This window comes from Arabidopsis lyrata (assembly GCF_000004255.2).
Source record: "Arabidopsis lyrata subsp. lyrata unplaced genomic scaffold ARALYscaffold_1, whole genome shotgun sequence".
NCBI classification, from domain to species: Eukaryota; Viridiplantae; Streptophyta; class Magnoliopsida; order Brassicales; family Brassicaceae; genus Arabidopsis; species Arabidopsis lyrata.
Genome location: NW_003302555.1, coordinates 15,195,647 through 15,217,522, shown reverse-complemented (window position 1 = coordinate 15,217,522; position 21,876 = coordinate 15,195,647). Strand labels below are relative to the sequence as shown.

The following is a 21,876-nucleotide window of genomic DNA, read 5'->3' as shown; positions in this document are numbered from 1 at the left end:
GGTGAATGTGTCAGTTTTTGATAAAGTGACTGTTGATTTAGTATAATTAGATATGTCACTAATTTGATTTTATGAGGAATATAATTTTTATTGTTAAGAAAAAATCTTAATTATAAATCATCATATACTATGAAAGTTGGCCAAATTTCTCTATATAAGTGACACGTCATCACTTAAGCATTTGCCAAATATCCACTAAATAACTAATATAAGTTAATGGTTAATTATACATATTATTTAATTGTATCAATACTTACTTTATTTTATTATTGTATTTATTTTCTTTAATAAAATCATTTTATTTGTTTTCTCATACTCCAGATTTATTTTGCTAGTTTTCGTTTTTTTAACAGTTTAGTAGATTAGCTAATAGTTTAATTAGGTTATTCACTTGGATTTTTTCTATATAATATATAACAGAGGGTGAGAAGTATGTGAACAGTTTCACCATCAATTTTTTGACGTTTCTATAATCACAATATTACAATTTATAAATTTGGTTTAGCACGAAAATTGTATGAAGATTGTGTGAGTAATGCATTGTTGAAAATATTGCTAGAAAAGTATTTTAATACTCATAAGAGTTGCTGATTACATATAAGTAAATAATTAGATAATTAAATTTTATATTTATTAAAAATATCAAATAAAACAAACCAAAAAACCGGAAAAATTCACGGCATAGCGACATACATATGGGCATAGATATGGGCAGTTCTAAGAGACTATTGGTCAACCTTAATAGTCAGGTTATTGGAGTGAATTTTTGTGTATCACTCCATAAAGGAGTTTAGATGCTGACGTGGTAAGCAAAGCAGATGGAGAGAAATGATTTTTTTGGTATATAGGATGTTTACACTAAATATGGAATTCGATTACCAGATGATAATGCAAATTATACATGGTAGTACATGTTTACATGTTCAGTCGGTTATTATGGTCTTGACATCTATTGTAGAAAGAAAAAAAGTTGTTCATTGTTGATGTGGCGCGAATATAAACATCTATATATACATTTTTGGATCACAATTAGCAAATAAATCCTGAAGTTGAGAAGTATTTACAATGGCATGCCATTAGCATTAATTATTTAGATTTGTTTTATTTAAGTAAAGATTTTTAAATGAAATTCATTTCTCATATATTTAGCAAAAATCTCTACAAAATCTTTACTTAATCAATAGATAAGGAAAGATTTTGAAATCAAATATGTTCTCAACAATTTACCAAAAATCTCTACACAATCTTTTTAAAAATCTCGACTTAGTTAAGTTCTGATTTTTATCTGCAAAAAAAAAAATTAATAGTAACGAGTGATGTAAAAATCGGGAATGTTGATACTACAATTTCTTCTACTTCTTTTCTTCATATAATGAAAATTATTTTTTAGGGATATTTTCTCAAAACCTCTAAATAAAACAAAGGGTTTCAAAAGATAGCTTCTCTTTTGGCGGGTTGACCCGCAAACCCGCAACTCTCTACGGGCTTATCCGCATGAACTTGCGATCCGTAGTGGATAAAAATATTATTAAAAAAAAATAACAAATGATGTTTAATTTTACGGGACGGGGTTATATGGTGCAACGGGTTTGGATCGATATTAATATTAAACAATATATGGATGAAATCGTAGAATTAAAAATCAAAATTTAATTATAAAATCAGAAATACTAAACAAAATAAACAATATTAATAAAACAAATACAACTTAAAATTTTGCTAAATAATTTTTTAATTATAAAAAAATCGACCCGCGGTGTACCGCGGGGTAAAATTTAGTTTGTCATTATGTATGGATCACATATCCGTTGTTATAATCGTTCGATTTTTATTCAAATGGTGAATAGTGTAGTTGCGTTGCATAGAGTTACATTTAATATAAGATCATCATTTATAATACTAATATTCAACTGAAGATAAAAAGGATAATGTACTTGTATTGCAAACTTTCCACCATTATGTTTCCTGAATAAATTTACTCAAAAAATAAATTTTTTTTGTTGTTTAATAGTTTAATTTTTTTTATTGTGAGAGAGGTAAAGATAATATAGAAATTTTGAAGTAGTATAGAAAAAAACTGAAATAATGATATTATTATTCAATTGTTCTTTCGGTTACCAATTGATCCAATTTTGTCATCACTCGACCGACGCCGGTTCAAGAACATGCAACCCACTTTTTTGAATTTCGAATTGTGCACTGCATGATTACCCCCACTCCTTCCTCTACTTGCGAAATTGACTTTAATACCCTTGTCTCTCGTATAAGAACAATTATGGTTTTTTTTTTTTTTTTTTTACAATTATGGTCTTATTTCCTATCGATTGACACATCCTTTGTGATTCTATGTTCCCTCTTTGATATGATTGAAAATTATTTAAAATGACATTGTTTGTTCTTGTTCTAACATTGAAAGAAAAACAATTAACGTGATAAGTGATTGAATGTTTTGCTACAGCAGCTAGTAATGGGAACCTAAAGTCATGTGTGTTGAGTACGGAGAAATTTATAATTACTAAGGCACTAAAATAAATATGTAGTTGTAACCATACTAACCAACGACGACACTCGTTTCGTTTTTGTTTTATAACTAGATGTTAACCTGCGGTACACCGCGGGCCTAAATATTATTTGATGTTTTTTAAATTATTAATTTAAATATTTTATTTGACATATATGAATTTTTTTGTTAATTTAAATGTATATATTGATACGCCGTACACCGCGGGCCTATATTTTTTTAAAACAAAATTTTTTTTAGGATGATCTATAAATATATGCTATTGTTTTGTTTGATTTAAATGTACAGTACACCACAAACGATATTTTATAACTAAAATTTTGAAATTTTAAGTTGTATTTGTTTTGTTAATATTGTTTATTTTGTTTAGTGTTTCAGATTGTATAATTGTATTTTGATTGTTAATTCTAGGATTTCACCCGTAGTATATCATCCTGTATTAATATCGATCCAATCCCGTCAATAGAGTTATTTGGAAGTTTCCTATTTGTTTTTTGTTTTTTTTTTAATGTATGATTAGTTCCGTAACTGTAGTGTTTTCTTTGAGTGAGTAGAAAACTTCTTGCTAAGCAAGTATAATTAAAAATATATTCATAATATAATATATTTGGAAATGATTTAGGAAAAATATAAATTAGCTATGTATTATGCTAGTAATATGATAGAGATTACCAATTTTATAGGAAAGAAATCGATCACATTTATGTTTATTTTTAGCATTCAAATTTTATTTTATTTTTTGGTAATAAATCTTTAATGCCATAACTAAAAAACGTTAGAACAAATTAATTTTTTTATTTGCATTAAATTGAAAGCGTGTATCAAATTAAATATTGATTTGTTAGAACAATATATCAATTTATTGAGTTTTTTAGTTATGGCATTAAAAATTTATCATTGTTTTTTTTTGTTAGCATTTAAATAGGATACCATTTGATTTGAAAAATATGTGTTTGTTATAACTACATATACGATTTCTATATTTTCAAATCAATAATTGTTGTAAACTGTGTTGTTCTATTGATTAATGAATGAGATTTCGATACATATATATACATGATGAGGGGAGACAAATCCCCATTGGGCTAGTAAACCCTAAAGCCCAAAAGCCCACTAAGTACAATATAGGCCGTCATAAGGAGAATCTTTAAGAACATGGGCATGGGCCTTCTAGGACATGGACATGGGCCTTCTAGAATATGCATAAGGTCCACGGTTATGGAGTCCATCCAACATGTGGTTTATAACACTCCCCCTTGGATGACATAACCGTGTAGATGCCAAAGGATCTTAGTAATACGCTTGGGGATGCTGCCTCATTAAAACCTTACCAGGAAAACCCATTGGGACAAAACCATGGTTAAGGAAAAAGAGTACAGCACGTATTACTCCCCCTGTTTTGGTCATCCCTGCAAGTCCTTAAGTCTCCGCATTCCAATTTGATGCGTGAGCTTCCTCAATGTCGATGTTGGTAATGCCTTGGTAAAGAGATCGGCTGAGTTGTCGCTGGATCGAACTTGTACCACTCGAACTTCTCCATCCCTTTGCAAGTCATGCGTGAAGAAGAACTTTGTTAGAATGTGCTTCGTCCGATCTCCCTTGATGTAGCCGTCCTTGAGCTGAGCGATACAGGCTGTGTTGTCTCCTCATATGATGGTCTTTGATGTTGTAGTAGCTGCGCCTTGAAGAAGGCTGCCTACGTACCCTTGGAAGGGATCAAGCCACACGTAGTTCCTATCTATTGACCATGCCATAATCTGATTTTACCTGCATCAGCAAAACAAACTAAACCAAAGCAAACTAGACCTTCTTTGGTTAGATCAGTATAGAATAAAACCCAAATATACTAACATAGGAAGAATAGAATTTAAAATTTAACCAAACCTTCCTTCAAACCTTTCTAGTGCCTTTGGGTTGATCATGAACTAAATTTAGGCAAAGGAGGTTCACGGCAAAACATATGTCTGGTCTAGTGTGGCTAGCCAAGTACATTAACGCTCCTATGGCACTAAGGTATGACACTTCAGGATCGAGAACTTCTTCCTCATCCTTCTTTGGACCGAATGGATCACTATCCAATCTGAGGCTTCTCACCACCATTGGGCTGCTCAATGGGTGGGCCTGGTCCATATTGAATCTCTTGAGTACTTTTTCAGTATATGCCTTTTGATGCACAAGGATTCCATTATTCACGTACTCAAGTTGCAATCCCAAACAGAATTTTGTCTTGCCTAGGTCTTTCATCTCGAATTCTTTCTTTAGATATTTGACTGTTTGGGCGATTTCCCCAGAGGTTCCAAGGATGTTCAAATCATCCACATATACTGCTATTATCACAAACCCTTCGTTTGCAAATTTCTTTATGAAGATACATGGACTGATGGGATCATTCTTATAACCTTCTCTGACTAGGTACTCGCTTAATCTATTGTACCACATGCGTCCACTTTGTTTCAGTCCATAAAGCGATTTGTTCAGCCTTATGCAGTATTGGTCTCGAGACCCTTTCTTATCTTTATCTTTGAGCTCAATACCCTCTGGTAATCTCATATATATCATCCAGTGGACTTATATAAATATGCAGGCATTACATCCATTAGCCGCAAATCAAGTCTTTTTCTTTATATAGCCAGACTTAGCAAAATTTAAATGTCTTAGCATCCACCACAGGGGAGTATGTTTCTTCATAATCTATCCCCGGTCTTTGTGAGAATCCTTGTGCTACAAGCCGTGCCTTATATCTCACGATTTCATTATTCTCATTTCTCTTCTTCACAAAGACCCATTTGTGTCCTACTGGTTTTTACATCGAATGGTGTCCTTAAGGTCGGACCAAACTCATTCCTTTTCTTAATGATTCTTAGCTCCACGTTTTATGGTCTTGTACCATTTAATCAATCAAGTCTTTGAGTGCACTCTAGTATAGACGTGGGCTCCTGATCCTCATTTATATTCATAAATTCAAGTGCTACCTTGCATGCAAAATCATCTTATGTCGACATTTCTTATATGTTCCATTATGTTCCAGACATGATATAATCGATTTGAGATTTATTATGGTCAGGACCTTTAATACTTTGCAGCTTGGCGTCCCAAGCTACATTATATGGTACCTGTACCTTAGAGCCGGCCGGCCTTATCTCCATGTCTGGGATGGTTTCCTTAGTAACCTCGGATTCCTATTGCACCTTTCTTTGATTTTCGAGGATTTTTATCTTTGGAACCTATTGGTCTACCACGTTTCTTTCGTGTGTTAGACTCGGTAGCAATTTCATTGATTCGCTTTTGGATATCAATACGTACTGGTGCATTACAAGCTGGTATGTACGTTTTTGTAACTTTCTTTGGGTCAGCAAAGGAATCTGGCAATTGATTAGCTAGCTTTTCAAATGTATAATCTTATGGACCTCTGATTCTCATGCCAGAGTCCGAGGATCTTGCCAATTTAAGGATGTTTGATTTCATTATATTTCTTTTATTGCTTTACCCAGCTTGTTCGTCTCTCCACCTATAGTAGGAAATTCGGATTCATTCAAATGACAATCCGCGTATCTAGCCTTAAATAGATCACCCGTAGTTGGCTCTAGATACTTAATAATGGTGGGAGAATCAAATCCAACATATATTCCCATCCTCCTTTGAGGTCCCATCTTTGTTTCTATGTGGTGGAGCAATCGGTACATATATGGCACACCCGAAAGTCTTTAGATGGGATATGTCTGGCTCATGACCCATAAGTAATTGGGATGGTGAATATCTATGTTCACTAGATGGCCTTATGCGTATAAGTTCTGATGCATGTAAAACAGCGTGTCCCCAGGCGGCTACTGGGAGCTTCGACCTCATGAGTAATGGTCGAGCTATCAATTGAATTCGTTTAATGAAGGATTCCGCTAATCCATTCTGTGTATGTACATGTGCTACGGGATGTTCCACACTTACCCCCATGGATATACAGTAGTCATTAAACGCTTGGGACGTGAATTCACCGGCATTGTCTAGACGTATAGTCTTAAGCGGAAAATCTGGAAAGTGGGCTCACAGTCTTATTATCTGGGCCAATAACCTAGCAAACACTTGGTTTCTAGTAGATAGGAGACAAACATGCGACCATCTTGTCGATGCATCAATGAGGACCATACATATATCTCCTTGTATCCTTTCCAGAAATTTTAAGGTCTCTTTATTTACCTTAGCCGGTGATGGCCTTATAATGAGTTTCCCTTGTGAACATGCTTCACACGTGAGATTCTTAGGGATAACTCTTTTCTCTCTTAGGGTGTGCCCCTTTGAATTAGTTATTAGTTTACGCATCATACTATGACCCGGATGGCCAAGCCGGTCATGCCATAAAGTGAATTTCTCGATGAACTCTTTGTTCATTGCCATATTAGCTTCGATCATATCGATTTTAGCATAGTAGAGACCAGTGGATAATGCGGGTATAGTCTCTTAGGACTTTCTTATGTCCTTGGGTGATCTCAATTATATTTAGGAATTCTTTGTTCCCTTCACCCTTTGTTTCAATATGGAAACCATTCAATCTTATATTTTTGAAACTTGACAAGCTCCTCTTCGAGCTGGGTGAATATAGGGCATCGCTTATTTCAAGATGCGTGCCCTTTGATAAAAGTATATGGGCATGACCATGGCCCTCAATAAGACTAGCTATACCCGCTATGGTGCTAATATTGGCATTTTTCATTATGAGATTTAGGAAAATATCTCTTATCTTTTGTGTGGCTCCACTATCCACCACAATTATGTTCTTGTCCTCGGCCATTTCTTATATGGACAAGAATCATGTTCTAAACATAAAATAATATAAAATAAATTCAAGCAAATAACAATCAATGAACACATAAAATGCAAAGAAAAACATAGAGGTTTTGATGTCGAAGTAAGATTTATCAACTTGATTCTTTTATGCAATAAGAAGTTTCATACTCTATTAGATCATCTTGATCATGTTCACCATCTTTATATACCAAATGGGCTTTAGGATTCTTCCCTTTTACACTCTCTTGATAGAGGTCACAACGATGTTTGGAAGTCCTACATATCTTAGCCCAATGGTTTCCCATTCCATATCTATGGTATACTCATTTGGTCGAGTGTTGTGGTTTGGAAATACCACATCGTCCTCGCCCTCGACCACGGCCGGAATTGGGTCTACATCCACGGTTATAGTGGTTCCCATGGCCGGATGAGTTATAGTGGCCACAACCACGTCCTTTCAATACCACATCTATGGCATACTCATTTGGTCGAGTGTTGTGGTTTGGAAATACCACATCGTCCTCGCCCTCGACCACGGCCGGAATTGGGTCTACATCCACGGTTATAGTGGTTCCCACGGCCGGATGAGTTATAGTGGCCACAACCACGTCCTTTCCATCCACCACGGTCACGGCCGTGTGGTCTATCACTTTAGACGTGGTTAGATTCTTTGGATTCTTTCTTATCCTCTGCGGCCTTATTGGCATTAGGTAATGGGGTTAATCTATGAGGTCGTAACTCACTGTTTTTATCTGTAAGTCATTATTTTTATTTTTATTTTCATCTAGCAATAGACTCATCCACGGACTTATAGTCCTGGATTATGAGACTCTCAATAAGATGGTGGCTAATATTGTCTTGTATCTATCTTTCTCTCTTGGCATTCTTGCCTTATTAGATACATTCACCAAGTCCTTTTGACTTTAGGATAATCTTAGTATCCATTGCCCATTTTAAAATAATTATCTCCTAAGAAATTTAGGGCAGTAAAGTACAAGTTGTAATTCAACATCTACAAGGAAAAGTTTTGAGTCAAAATCATGTAATCGTTAGTGTCATGCGGTATTTGAGACCGAACCATGAATCGATTTACTTAGGGATTTGACTTTCCTCTTTTGCTTAGGATTAGATTTCCTCTTTTTATTAGGATTAACTTTTCCTTTTCCTTTTTTAGGATTTACTTTCCTCTTTACTTTAGGATTAATTTTCCTATTTCACTTATGATTTTAGATTTTAAGATTTCCTATTTTAATTAGGATTTGGAAATTTTCTATTTCTTAAAGTTTTCCTATCTTGAATAGGATTTATGAATTTCCTAATTTAATTAGGATTTAGAGTACAATAGGATTTAGGATTTTATTTAGGTTTTCATGCTTTCTATTAGAATTTTAAAGTTTCCTATTTTATTGAGGATTTTAAGATTTCCTAGATTTTAGGGTTTCCTATTTTATTTAGGATTTTAGGTTTTAGGGTTTTGAGATTTCTTTTAGGATTATCTTTTCTAAGTTTTCTAGGGTTCATGCAATTTTAGTTTTAGGGTGTTAAGCATGTAATCAATCAAAGGAGCAAACAATCTAACAACCTAAACAATCTCAATCAAGCCGATTTAAACTTATGGAATTTTTTGGATTAGATTCGTTTTAGGTTTTAGGTTTTTAGACCTTTAAAGTTTCGGTTATTAGCTTATGTATTTTCGTTTTGCGATTTTAGGTTTAGACAATTAAAACTTCTCTAGCAACTTAGGCGAGTTTAGCTTAAGCGATAATCAACTTTTTCTAGCAACCTAAACGAGTCAAACAATCGAGCAAACAAGCAATCGGATCAAACAAGCAATCAAATCATACAAGCAAAGCAATCACTTAATCAATCATCATTCGTTTTAGGGTTTCTCTTTGCTTAACTTTCAAGTTCAATTGTTGGTTCTTTAGCTTTAGGGTTTTGATGTTACCTTTCACCTTATGGGGTTGTATGGACTAGAACCGGGAGCTAAAGACCTCGGTAACTCACGCTGCTGCAACGAACCGCAAACAGTACCACGATGAACAGTACCACGATGAACAGTACCACGATGAACAGTGCCGCGATGAACAGTACGGCGATGAACAGTACGGCGATGAACAGTACCGAGATGAACAGTGTCGGCGATGAACAGTGCCGCGATTTTTAGGGTTTTAGGGTTTTCGTTAAGAGCAAGTCGTGCTGATAACGTGTTGTAAACTGTGTTGTTCTATTGATTAATGAATGAGATTTCGATACATATATATACATGATGAGGGGAGACAAATCCCCATTGGGCTAGTAAACCCTAAAGCCCAAAAGCCCACTAAGTACAATATAGGCCGTCATAAGGAGAATCTTTAAGAACATGGGCATGGGCCTTCTAGGACATGGACATGGGCCTTCTAGAATATGCATAAGGTCCACGGTTATGGAGTCCATCCAACATGTGGTTTATAACAATAATTTAATTTTGTTTAAATGTTTTTATGGAATAAAGCCAATTAATAATGAAAGATTCTATTGAAGATTTTCATTGAATATTCTCCAAAAATGTATACATATAGATAAGGATTATTTGAATATTTCATTGAATTATGTTAGCATTAAATATATAATAATATTTGTAATATTTCTATATAGAAATAACTATTAATATATTGAAAATATTACCAATAAATGATTAAAAATAATTAGTTTCTATTTGCTAGATGTATATTCGAGATTATTTGTAGATTTATTATCTTTTTATATAGAAACAAATTTGACAATCTAAGAAAATCTTTCATATATTATTTATAGAACTATATGTTTTACTTACTTTTTGTAGTTACTACAAAATTGTGAAAAATATATTATCAATAAAGAATTACAAAATCGAAGAAATCGTGACTTCAATGTTCGGATTCTTTTGGTGATTAAAAGAATCAAGAATTGAAAATAACACCAAATATTAATTTGAAAAAATGATAATATTGGTAAAAGTGTAAACACGATAAAACCTTAAACCTCAAAATATTTGATCAACATTCATTTTCATTTTCATTCTGACTCCCCAAAAAATATTAAAAATATCACAAGCCATGAACTCCTCTCTTTTACTCCATCATCTTCTTCTCCACATCTCCATTATCTAGCAACATTCGACCACGATGACTTCCTCCACCACATCTTCTCCTCCACTCCTTGGCCCTCCTCCATCCTCGGTGACGATCCTCACCCAACTTTCGATTGTGTTGCCGTCATTGTATAACCATTTGTATATTATTAGCAAGTCCTCCAGCAAAGTCGAGAAGAATATTCCCGATGCTCCATCCGACTGTGCTCTTTCTAGTGAACTTCATCTTTGTCTGTGAAGAAAAGAAAACACATGAATCTGAATAATGCAGAGTCAATCAATTATGAAAAAAAATTAAGGTTTGGAACCGTTCTGACGCTTGTCATGACTCATGACGACTTGAATTGAGCTATAACAATGAACACATAAAACATTATCATCAACACTGTTTAGATTACAGTTAAAAGAATAGATTTAATGCTCTGCGCAGCAACTTACTTGAAGATCGAGATGAGCCATAGCCAAGAGTGTGTAGGTAATGCTATGAAGAAACATATAGCTGTAAATGCCCACACAACAACCACAATACCAGATCGAAATGATTTCTTTGTCTCATAACCATCCTAATGACGTAATATCTTGATAGGTTTAGACCTTGGAGGAATGCAAATGAAGCTTCCATTGGGAGATGAAAGTTTCTTTTGCTAGGAAAACGTTGTTTTGGAGTTCGACGATGTGAGAAGAGGCCAATAGCTCGAGTATTTATAGTGGTTTAAGTTAGGTCACAAAGATCTTGGTGACCAAGCATAGTATCTTTGAAATCATAACAAAATTGGAATAAAATATATGTAATCGTTTAATGTAAAAGGAATATGCCATGAAATTTGTGTTTAAAGGTAGTAATTAGTTTGGATAGATAAGATTGTATGAATATTATGCATCATAATTAAGGAAAAACGAATTGTTTTATAATTAATAAATAGTATCCATATCGTATAATATCATAACAAAATCAAATTCTAGATAAGGAAACAAAAATATTTAATAGTAATTAGTTAAATTTCAATAATAAAATCGACAGTGTTAAAATAATATTTCAATACCACGATTTTTTTAAAGATATGAGAAAAAATTAGATTAGGAAATAAGATTAAACCGAAATATAAGAGTAATTGTAGTCATAAATGGCGATTTTTTTTATTACAACATTCCTAAAATTTCTTATCCAAGATCCGGATAGAATTAAACCCGGGTAAAACCCGGATCCAAATGAATTAATGCAAAAAAACCCTGTAAAAATGTATATGTAGATTATAATTAAAAGCATATTGTTTAGCTTATATATTCAGCTCATACCACCATATTTTGATGATAATGCTTTGTAAAAAAAAATTACCTCTGGATAGTGTCACTAACTAAGGAATTAATTTATATGTGAAGTTGACAAAAACACATTTATAATCTAAGAGTTATTTTCTACCATATAACAGAGACTATAACATATTATATAGTAGAGTGAATTTGTGCAGAGACGTTATTTTTGATAATAATTAGGAAATCAGTATTAGTGACAAGCGTCGGAGACAACGTTGGAAAAAAAGTTGTAATAGGGCTTATAGTTGACAATAATTACAAGAATACCAGGCTGGACTTACGTCGTGCGCGTGGGGAGGAGAATATGACTTTACGAATAAACGAAGGAACATAGTGACACAACTTAAATGTTCAAATTAAATGGGAAGTGATTGTTAATAAATGCAACAGATCTAAACTCGAGCTAGCTCAAATTTGAATATAGACAACTATCGTAGTTGCATGGACACTCGATAAATAGTTACTTTGAAATTTTTAAACAACTAACCTAGTTGCATGGACACCCAATAAATATTTTACACGATTTTAATATTTGTATACAGATAAACACATACATAGATCTGCATCTATACTTTGTAGATCTATTTGTGAAGATCCAAAAAATGTTTTAGATCCTTATTTGTATCTTGAAAGTTATCTTCTCCGATAGATAAACAATGGCGGTGTGAGTAATAAACAAGACGATGTTTTTCTTATCGGTTGAATAAATTAGAACAGAATGAAGAGAGAGATGAACATGAGATATGCATCTATACTTTGTAGATCTATTTGTGAAGATCCAAAAAATGTTTTAGACTCTTATTTGTATCAGAAAAATTATCTTTTCCGATGAATAAACAATGGAAGTGTGAATAATAAACACGACGCTGTTTTTCTTATCGGTTTGAATGAATTAGAGCAAAGTTGAGAGAGAGATGAACATGAAAAAAAAATAGGAAATGGGCCAATTTCCCGGAGAAGACAAGCTTCGAGTAGAAATCGAGCAATTTCCCAAAACACGGCCGAATCAATTCAAGCTCTGTCGGTTGTAAAGTCTTTAGGACAGCTTTAATCGTGTGTAGCTTGAAGTATTGATTAACACGCTCACCCACAGGTTTTTCACGAGCGGGGAATAACCTAGCAGGAAGATTTAGATCCGGCATGTCCTGAAGAAAAGAGAGAAGATTTTCATCAGTTATTAGACCACCCGGAAAAATTATGAACATGCAAACACGAAATTATAGATCTATGCTGATTTGTGAATATCTAAACTGGATCTAAAAAAATAGGTAAAGAACTAAGTGGATCTGGGAAGAAGAAACGACTAATATAGATAGTTAGGATTTTGTTGCAAACGACGGAGAAACAATAGATTTAAAACCAACGCCGGTGACTAGAAGCACAAAAACAACATAAATCGACCAAATATTTCATTAGACTCAAGAAAACTCCGAGAAAACAGAGAAAAGAGGCGAGATGTTGCAGAAAAGAGAGGTTGGGCCAATTGTTTTCATAAAGGAGAGAGGTAAGTGGGGCTAAAATCGGAAAAAAGAATGGTTAATTATTATCAATGTCTTGTGTTATATGGCCTAACACCGAAAATTTAAATACTTCAAAAAGTAGCGTCTCTCACCCAATTATCTCTATATTGAGTTAGCAAATTGTTAGATAATACACTCAAAAAAATTATACATGTTAGATCCTTAATTTTAAATTTCATTGTTGTTATTATCATTTTTCTCTGATAAATTTAATTTTCATTGTTGTAATTTGTCAATGTTACCGTATTGACGTAACTTTTAATATCAAAGTTGAAAGGAGAAAAAAAAACACTTCTATGTTCCTTTTTTTTTTTAATAATAATGGATCTATGTTCCTTTTTTTTTTTAATAATAATGGATCTATGTTCCTTGATAGTTCATGAAGTAATAATCATTAATCAATGCGACAATGCCCGAGACAATTCCCATGTCCATGAATAATATAGCATATCATGTTAATATAAAATCAACCGTCTTTCTTACATGTTTCTTTGGTTCAAAGTAATGTACCTTAGCCGAAATGAGTATGAAACTGAATAATATAGTATTAATGTGCTTATCTGTATAATTCAACCCATAATTCCTTCAAATTGATGGGTAATGGTACTAATCATTTAATTTATTTATTTAATGAATGTTGGTGGCCACCCTCTGGTCTAAATTTAATGATATAAAAGTCGAGCTACATAAATAATGATTATATTAGTCTTTGCATCAAAACCTTGATCTATTTTCTGAAGACTAATAACGTCGAGCCACTTAAACTAATCTCACGCTCAGGTTTTTGTCTCATAGTACAATGTAGTTTAGCTAGAAAAAGTGGTTAAGATTCACAACACTAAACAAAGTTATGGACATTTTATTTGTATATGTAAATATACACGCAAACATAAAGTATATAGTATGGTTAGATTTTGTAGGAATGTAAGATGAAGCTAAAGTAAAAATTAGATCACATAGATGAGAAAAAAGCCAATTGTCACCTAACGAATGAGAGATCCGAAAAGACCCATTAAACCTGCTATATTCGAGATTCTACCTTTTTTTTTTTTTTTTTGTGATTCTACCTATTTTCATTTGTCCCGTGAAGTGATAGAGTTTTTTTTATTTTTTGTCAAATGTGAACTGATAGAGTTTAGGTGTACTGTATTTTTTTTTTAATAATTTAACAAAATTAAATATATACATACATATATATATATATATAAACAAAAAACAATTAAACAAAATTTGAAAATTGAACGCTAGTATTGATAAATTCACTATTGAAGAAGGATGGTCATAACTCATAAGTTAAGGCAGAAATCAATTAATGATTTTATATTTTTATCTAGTTATCCTTTTTTTGTCAACGTAATTAAAATTATATATATAATTTAAAAATTACAAATAAAAAATTCAAATTTTTTTAAAAAAGTTTATTTTAAAGAGAAAAATATATGCATAACGAGGAAAATTATAATATATAGTAAAATATATGTATAATAACTTTTGTTTTTGGTACATACAATATAGTTTTTTCGTAAGTAAATTCGTGAAGATAAGTTATATAACCGTTGCAGAGTATCTAAAATCAGAAAGAAACCAAAATTGGTGTTGTAGAGAATAAAGGGGCAAATTTGGAAGTTCGCATTTTTTGTCTTGGGACGGACAGAACAGAACAGAACAGTGAAGCTGCGAATCACGCGACTCCTTTCGCCAGCAATAATGACTTTTGATTGATCAACCAAAAAAACACATATTCGAAAATAAAAACAAAGCACTTAAAAAATATTTTAAAACTCACCTTTTCTTGTTTTTTTTTTAAAGTTAGTCTACTGCAAAATTCAGAGAGTAATGAAAAAAAAAGATAAAAAGAAAGAAAAGGAGGAATCAATTACGGAAGACGATGATGTCGTTTTGATGAGTTCACCTGTTGTTTTCGCTAAGACAACCTTAAAAATAAAGAAACTAGCTTTCCTCTTCTCTCAATAAGAAAAAATGGGAATGGGAAGGTATCAGAAATCTGCAACTTCTGGTGTTTCAGCGAGATGGGTTTTTGTTCTCTGTATTTCTAGCTTCCTTCTTGGTGTTCTTGTTGTTAACAGGTTCTTTAATTCTCACTCTCTCTGCCTCTATCTTTTAGATTCTTCAATGCTAATGCTGTGGAATCTTGACTCTTGTTTCCATGTGAAGCAGCTTTTTTTAATTCTGCTGTTACTGTTACTGTTGATGAAATTTAGGGGATTTCCTTTAGATGTAGTTTTAAAGTTTGCAACTTTGTTCCTCCTACTGTATATCTGTCTCCACATTGGTGAATCTGGAACATTCTTATGCAGAATTTTGCGTAAAGCTGGCTTACTCTAATGAAAAGATTATGTTTTTTTCTTTCTTTGTTGTGATTCTTCTTTTGTGTTAGTAGCTTTTAGTTCTTATTACAAGTTTGCTTTTCGTTGGTTCTGACGTTCAGTGCCTAGAAGAAGCTTGATCTTTTGTCACAGTTAGACAATTTCAGAAGATAAAACAAACTCAATTGTTAATTTACTTCACCCATCCAACTAGTTATATATTGAGCTTTTAAGCCATTAGGCTGATGTATAACACTTTAATGTCCTAGCTTCTGATTTTGCATCTATTCTTTCTTTAGGCTTTTGGCAAGTTTTGAAACCGTAGATGGCATTGAGAAAGGTTCATCTGAGCCGAATGATCAAGCTAGGTCACTTCATCCTCTTATTGATTGTGAGAGTAAGGTAGAGTAGATGACATTGTGTGTTAACGTTACCTGATTTGTTCCAAGTTTTGTCCATTTAATCATAGTTTGGCATGCTTCTTTTAATCAGGAAGGAGACATTCTATCTCGAGTTTCGCATACTCATGATGTTATCAAGTACGTTTCTTGATCTCACTGAGACATGTTTTGATATGAGAGATTGCTTTATACAGTAGATTTATTGAGTATGCATTTTATCTACAGGACATTGGACAAGACAATTTCTTCTCTTGAAGTAGAACTAGCTTCAGCTCGAGCAGCAAGATCTGACGGTAGAGATGGATCTCCAGCTGTTGCAAAATCAGTAGCAGACCAATCGAAGATTCGGCCTCGGATGTTCTTTGTGATGGGAATCATGACTGCTTTCAGTAGCAGAAAACGAAGAGACTCAATAAGAGGAACCTGGCTTCCTAAAGGTTCTCAACAAGAACAAACCACCTCTTCTTTTTCCCTAGCAGATGTTACAAAAGTGTTAAAAAGATTTTTTCTTTGTTCATTCTTTTGCAGGGGATGAATTGAAAAGGCTAGAGACAGAGAAGGGAATCATTATGAGATTTGTCATAGGTCACAGGTACAATTTGACATTGTCTTTGGTTTGAAACATTGACTAAATATTTACTGTTATTTGATATTGACATATTGTCAATTGTTCTTAATAGTTCTTCTCCTGGAGGAGTCTTGGACCACACCATTGAAGCTGAAGAAGAACAACATAAGGACTTCTTTCGCCTGGTAAATACGCTTGTCCACATGCTTATATTGCTCTGTCCTTTTGCCGTTAGTTAATCAAAAGTAAAATTTTGCAGAACCACATAGAAGGTTATCATGAATTATCATCTAAAACTCAAATATACTTCTCATCTGCTGTTGCAAAATGGGATGCAGACTTCTACATCAAAGTGGATGATGATGTTCACGTAAATCTCGGTCAGTTCATGTCTTTCAAATCATATTAATACTGTTCCAAGAAAAGCTAAATGAAACTTTACTTATCATCCAGGGATGCTTGGTTCTACATTGGCACGCCACAGATCAAAACCGCGAGTGTACATTGGTTGCATGAAGTCTGGACCTGTCCTTGCTCAAAAGTAAGCAACAAAGTCTGTCACAAGATCATGTTTTTACACAGGTAGTTGACTCTTTTTTTCCGGATAATGTGTTGCAGAGGAGTCAAATACCATGAGCCAGAATATTGGAAGTTTGGTGAAGAAGGAAACAAATACTTCAGACATGCAACTGGACAAATCTATGCCATCTCCAAAGATTTAGCAACTTATATCTCAGTAAACCGGTGAGCTCTCTCAGCTCGGTTTCTTTACAATCGTTTCACATAGTCTCTTCTCAAATCCTAAACAGGTTGGTTAACACAATTTCACCTTCTTCTTTTCAGGCAACTACTTCACAAGTATGCAAATGAAGACGTCTCTTTAGGTTCTTGGTTCATCGGTCTCGATGTTGAACATATCGATGATCGAAGCCTCTGCTGCGGAACACCCTTGGGTAAACACAAAACCTGGCTCATACCACATCAAATAAGCAATTGAGATTACATTCAAGAATCAAGTTGGTAACTTTTATTCTGTATGCAGATTGTGAGTGGAAGGGTCAAGCAGGAAACCCTTGCGCAGCATCGTTCGATTGGAGCTGTAGCGGAATCTGCAAATCTGTGGATAGAATGCTTGAAGTACATCAACGTTGTGGAGAAGGCGATGGAGCAATTTGGCACACAAGTTTCTAAAATTCTCTCTGTAATGTATAGTTTCAGCTTCTTCTTCTTCTTATAGATCATTAGTATAGGTTCTGATTATGACTGATGTTCCGTGTTTAACATTCTAAGCCCCAATTTTTGCCTCATAAACCCTAAATTCTTGCAAAGTTTGATCCTTCATGATTTGAAGAATCGATTCTTGAACAACAGAAACAAAAATTCTTTTCTTTTTCTTTATATTATATATACAAATTCATGAATTTATAAAGCAGAACACGAGTAATTCGAAATTAAACAATCACATAATGATGATGATTGTAATCAAGAAAATTGAATTTTCCAAAATTGTATTTACATAAAAGGAATCAAAACAAGAAAAAACAAAAGAAAAAACTCAGCAAAAATTCGTAATCTTGATATTGATCAAGAACGAACTATAGTCTCGAAGCAATTAAGTCCATCAAGCTCAAGAGCAAACCTCGGTGTCTTCGTCGGTAAATCCATGTTCTTGGAAGCTTTTTCATCATTCTTGAGCGACAAAGACGCGTTTTGACCACCGCCGGAAGAAGAAGCAGAATTGCGTTCAGAGCGGTAGACATAAGAAGCAGCGGTGACTTTCTTTCCCATAATCTCTGCACACATGGCGTCAAAGGCACTAAACATCGAATTCATTATTGTCACAAGAATTGAAGAAAAAAAAAAAGAAAAGATCTTTGATGGTTTTTTTGTGTGAAAAGAACAACAATTGAATAAGAAAAAAAAAAAGGTTTGGTTTTTTTTTGTTTATATAGGAGTTTTAGTTTTTATAAAGACGCGACGAAACAAGACCGTGTTGGATAAGGAAAGAGAAGAATCCTAGTTGGATCCCTTGTTTGAAAAATCGCTAGGCGCTAGTCGGGCGCTCGGCATGGGCTTAGCGATTAATCGGAAAATCGGATTAAAATCGGGGATTAATCGGGGATTAGTTTTAGGGTTATTTTAATATTTTTAAAACATATTAATCTAATATTATTTTCAAAATTGCAGTAAACACATAAAAATGTATTTTTGAGACAAATTTTATGATTTTTATTACAAATTTATGATTTTTATTAAAATTTGAACATAAATTATTGTAAAACATTACAAACTCCCAATTCAAATGATTGAATAACAAAAATAAAAAGTTTTTTTATACTAGCAATTTAAAAAATAATCGGGGTATGTAAGATTAGGCGGGGAATAATCGGATTAGGCGGGGAATAATCGGATTAGGCGGGAAGTAATCGGATTAGACGGAGAGTAATCGGGTGACTGATTTCTTTAAGGGATTAGTCATTAATCGAGGCGGATAGGGTGGGCCTAGCGATTAAGCGGGGAGTAATCGGGTCTAGGCGGGGATTTTTAGAACAGGGGTTGGATCCGAGTTAGTCCAAAGTTGAAATTTTCCAAAAAAAAATTTGTTGTTGTTTTAAAAGCGTGTGAACAAACGCGAGTTTGACCTAAATTTTTTTCAATTGGTTAAGCGTGAGAGGTGGCGATTTGACAAAGACGACCTTACGAATTGTTTAGGTTCCACTTTGGTGAACCTAATTTTTATCTATCATCTAATTAATTAATGGTAAGTTGGTAACCTTTTTATCGAAGAGGAATGTGAATTGGTTTGTGGCTTTTTTTTTTTGTGATTATGTCTTTTATGATTCTCTCAAGGTCAACTAAAAAAGTAAATTGTTATTCCGATAAATGTTAGGGGTTGAATTGGTTGGATTTATTTGGTTCATAAAGACTAGTCTATAAAAAGAGTTAATATTGTTTATTTTATTTGGTTCCTTTTGAAAAAAAAAAAATTAGGTCATTTGTTTGGGTAGGAAAACAAATAAACTCAACCAAAATTTGGTGATTTGTTTGGTTTGTAAAAAGAATCAAAATAAATTTAAATCTAAAAAAAGTACCGGGCAAGGTAAAAAAAACAAAGGGTAAACCAATTTCTTTAAGGGGACAAGTAAACATGCGTTATATACGATCTAGTGTGACTATTTTACGACAAATAAACGATAACAGAGTTTTTAAAAGCTAAAAATATTGTAGAAAAACGACAGGAGATCTTCGTGGGTGAATAGTCTCTAATTCGAAACTATTTTAAGACTAATAATCGAGTTTTTATTTGTATTCACAAAATAATTACAAATTGAGATAAATTAGCTACTGCCGTTGAAGTTAAAAAATTTAGTTGCAAAAGTAGTCACACAATTACAATATATTCTCCATAATTGCAACATAATATATAGTTATAGCACTAAAGAAAACCAACTACCTAAACCTCAAAATATCTCTTTTTATCGTTGGTTTAAGTTTTTGGGTTATTTGTTACTCCAGCTTTGTATTTCACTTTTGTAATTCATATGTGTTTCTATAAAAAAATTTCAGACAAAAAAAAAGAACTCTCCAAATATCAGTGTTTTTTTTTTTTTTTCAATATCATATAGTGTTTTTTCTCATAAACAACTGCTTTACGCAATATCTTGCAATTACATCACTCTCTTGAATAGTGATTATAAGTCTTTTTTTCATCTTAATGATTCCATTATATTATACCGAGGTAGAATACGGTTTTGAAATACAAGACCGACAAGAGTCGAAACTCTTCGGAAACTAACCGGCGGAAAACATAAATATCCCCGGAAAACTAAACCCAAAAGAGAGAAGCAAACTATAAGCAAAAAAATACAAGAAGGTAAGCTCAAAAGGAACCAAAGACCTAAATCTGAGATTCGAAACCATCAAAACCCGCAAACAATCCAAGAGTAACGGTTGGCGTCAGAGCTGAAACCAAGAAACATGAGCCTCAGAAGAGCCAACCAAACAGGCAAACTCCAATAGACCGGCAATCCCGAAGAAAAACGAAACTGAAGGCTCAAACAGCAACAACACAACAGAACAGAGAGCATGATCAATCCGAAAAAGAGCAAAGCAACAAACACCATCATGCCATCTCCATCATGAAAATGAATTAGAGCGAAACCAGGCACAAAAATCTTCGTGGGTGAATAGTGACTATAAGTCTAGAAGTGTCTTTCGATAGCTTTTTATAGTACTGCCGAAAATGTTTATAAGAACATTGACTTTTGATTTATGTTCCTTTGTTTTCTAGTGTGAAACAAATGCAGTTCAATAACAACTATTTTGAGAACACTATTATTGACTCGATGTCAAACCAAAAAAAAAAAAAAGAGCACTATTATTGACTTTACAAATCAAAAGTCTTACCGTTAGAATTAGGTAGCTAATACGAATTAAACTTTTTAAAACTAACTATTAACGAATTAAACTTTTTTTAAAAAAACTTATAATAGTCTAATAAACCATGTAATTCTCTATTTTTTTTTTAATATCAAAATTTTTTGGACCAAATCCCGTATTTCTCCAGATTCGAAACCACTGCATGTAATATTAGTTTTGCCCCAAACGTCATTCGAACCAATAACTTATAAGCTTCGCCTATTATCTTTACCAATTAGTAGAATAAACCATATATTTCAAGTTATTCAACCACAATATTTGGTGAAATTTCAACTACAAGCTTTAAATTATCTATTATTTCTTTAGCTCGATACATGCTTGTAGGATTCATCATTGAAATTGAAAGTGTGAATTCTGATTATTTGATCTGGTGATGGTTTTTACAATTAGGTTTTGTTTGAATAGTTCATTTTTTGTTCTGTTCAAAAATATTTTCATGTTCATACCATATATATCCAACCACCAGCACCTTGGCAAAACTGAACCTATTTATGTCAGGAATTGTAATATAATGTTAAATTAAATACAAAAAGAAAAGCATCCAAAAAAATGGTTCCACCATCTTGCTAATTTGTTTGTTTAAGCTTTGAATGGATGTTGGGGATAAAATACACTATATCGTTAATGGACTAAACCATTTTATGATTAGAATAGATAATAATTCGTAGCCGACTAAATTTATTTTTAAATAAAAATGGTCTGTAATTAATTTACATAATTTTGTTTTGTTTTTTTATCTGTAATTTATGAGTGATGATAAATAAAACAAGATCTAATTTTTTTTTGGTAAGGAAAGAGGAGACAAATCTCCCACAACAAACTAGAAAAAAAGAACTAAATAAAAAAAAACAGAAACAAACTAGAAAAATCGACGCTACACCCGGATCTCTC

General features: G+C 33.1%; 2 protein-coding genes across 2 annotated transcripts; one reads left to right on the top strand and one right to left on the bottom strand.

Annotated features, from left to right (window-relative positions):
- The first annotated feature begins 15,081 nt into the window (after positions 1-15,081).
- Positions 15,082-17,856, top strand: LOC9327080 (beta-1,6-galactosyltransferase GALT31A). The gene is made up of 11 exons (XM_021014500.1): positions 15,082-15,336; positions 15,876-15,978; positions 16,069-16,115; positions 16,203-16,414; positions 16,506-16,569; positions 16,658-16,730; positions 16,805-16,925; positions 16,999-17,086; positions 17,164-17,289; positions 17,389-17,498; positions 17,588-17,856. Exons 1-11 carry the CDS (start codon positions 15,230-15,232, stop codon positions 17,734-17,736), a joined length of 1,200 nt encoding a protein of 399 aa, XP_020870159.1. The 5' UTR covers positions 15,082-15,229; the 3' UTR covers positions 17,737-17,856.
- Positions 17,857-17,911: 55 nt separating this feature from the next.
- Positions 17,912-18,560, bottom strand: LOC9327079. Its single transcript, XM_002890971.2, has one exon. It carries the CDS (start codon positions 18,376-18,378, stop codon positions 18,130-18,132), a length of 249 nt encoding a protein of 82 aa, XP_002891017.1. The 5' UTR covers positions 18,379-18,560; the 3' UTR covers positions 17,912-18,129.
- Positions 18,561-21,876: the final 3,316 nt, after the last annotated feature.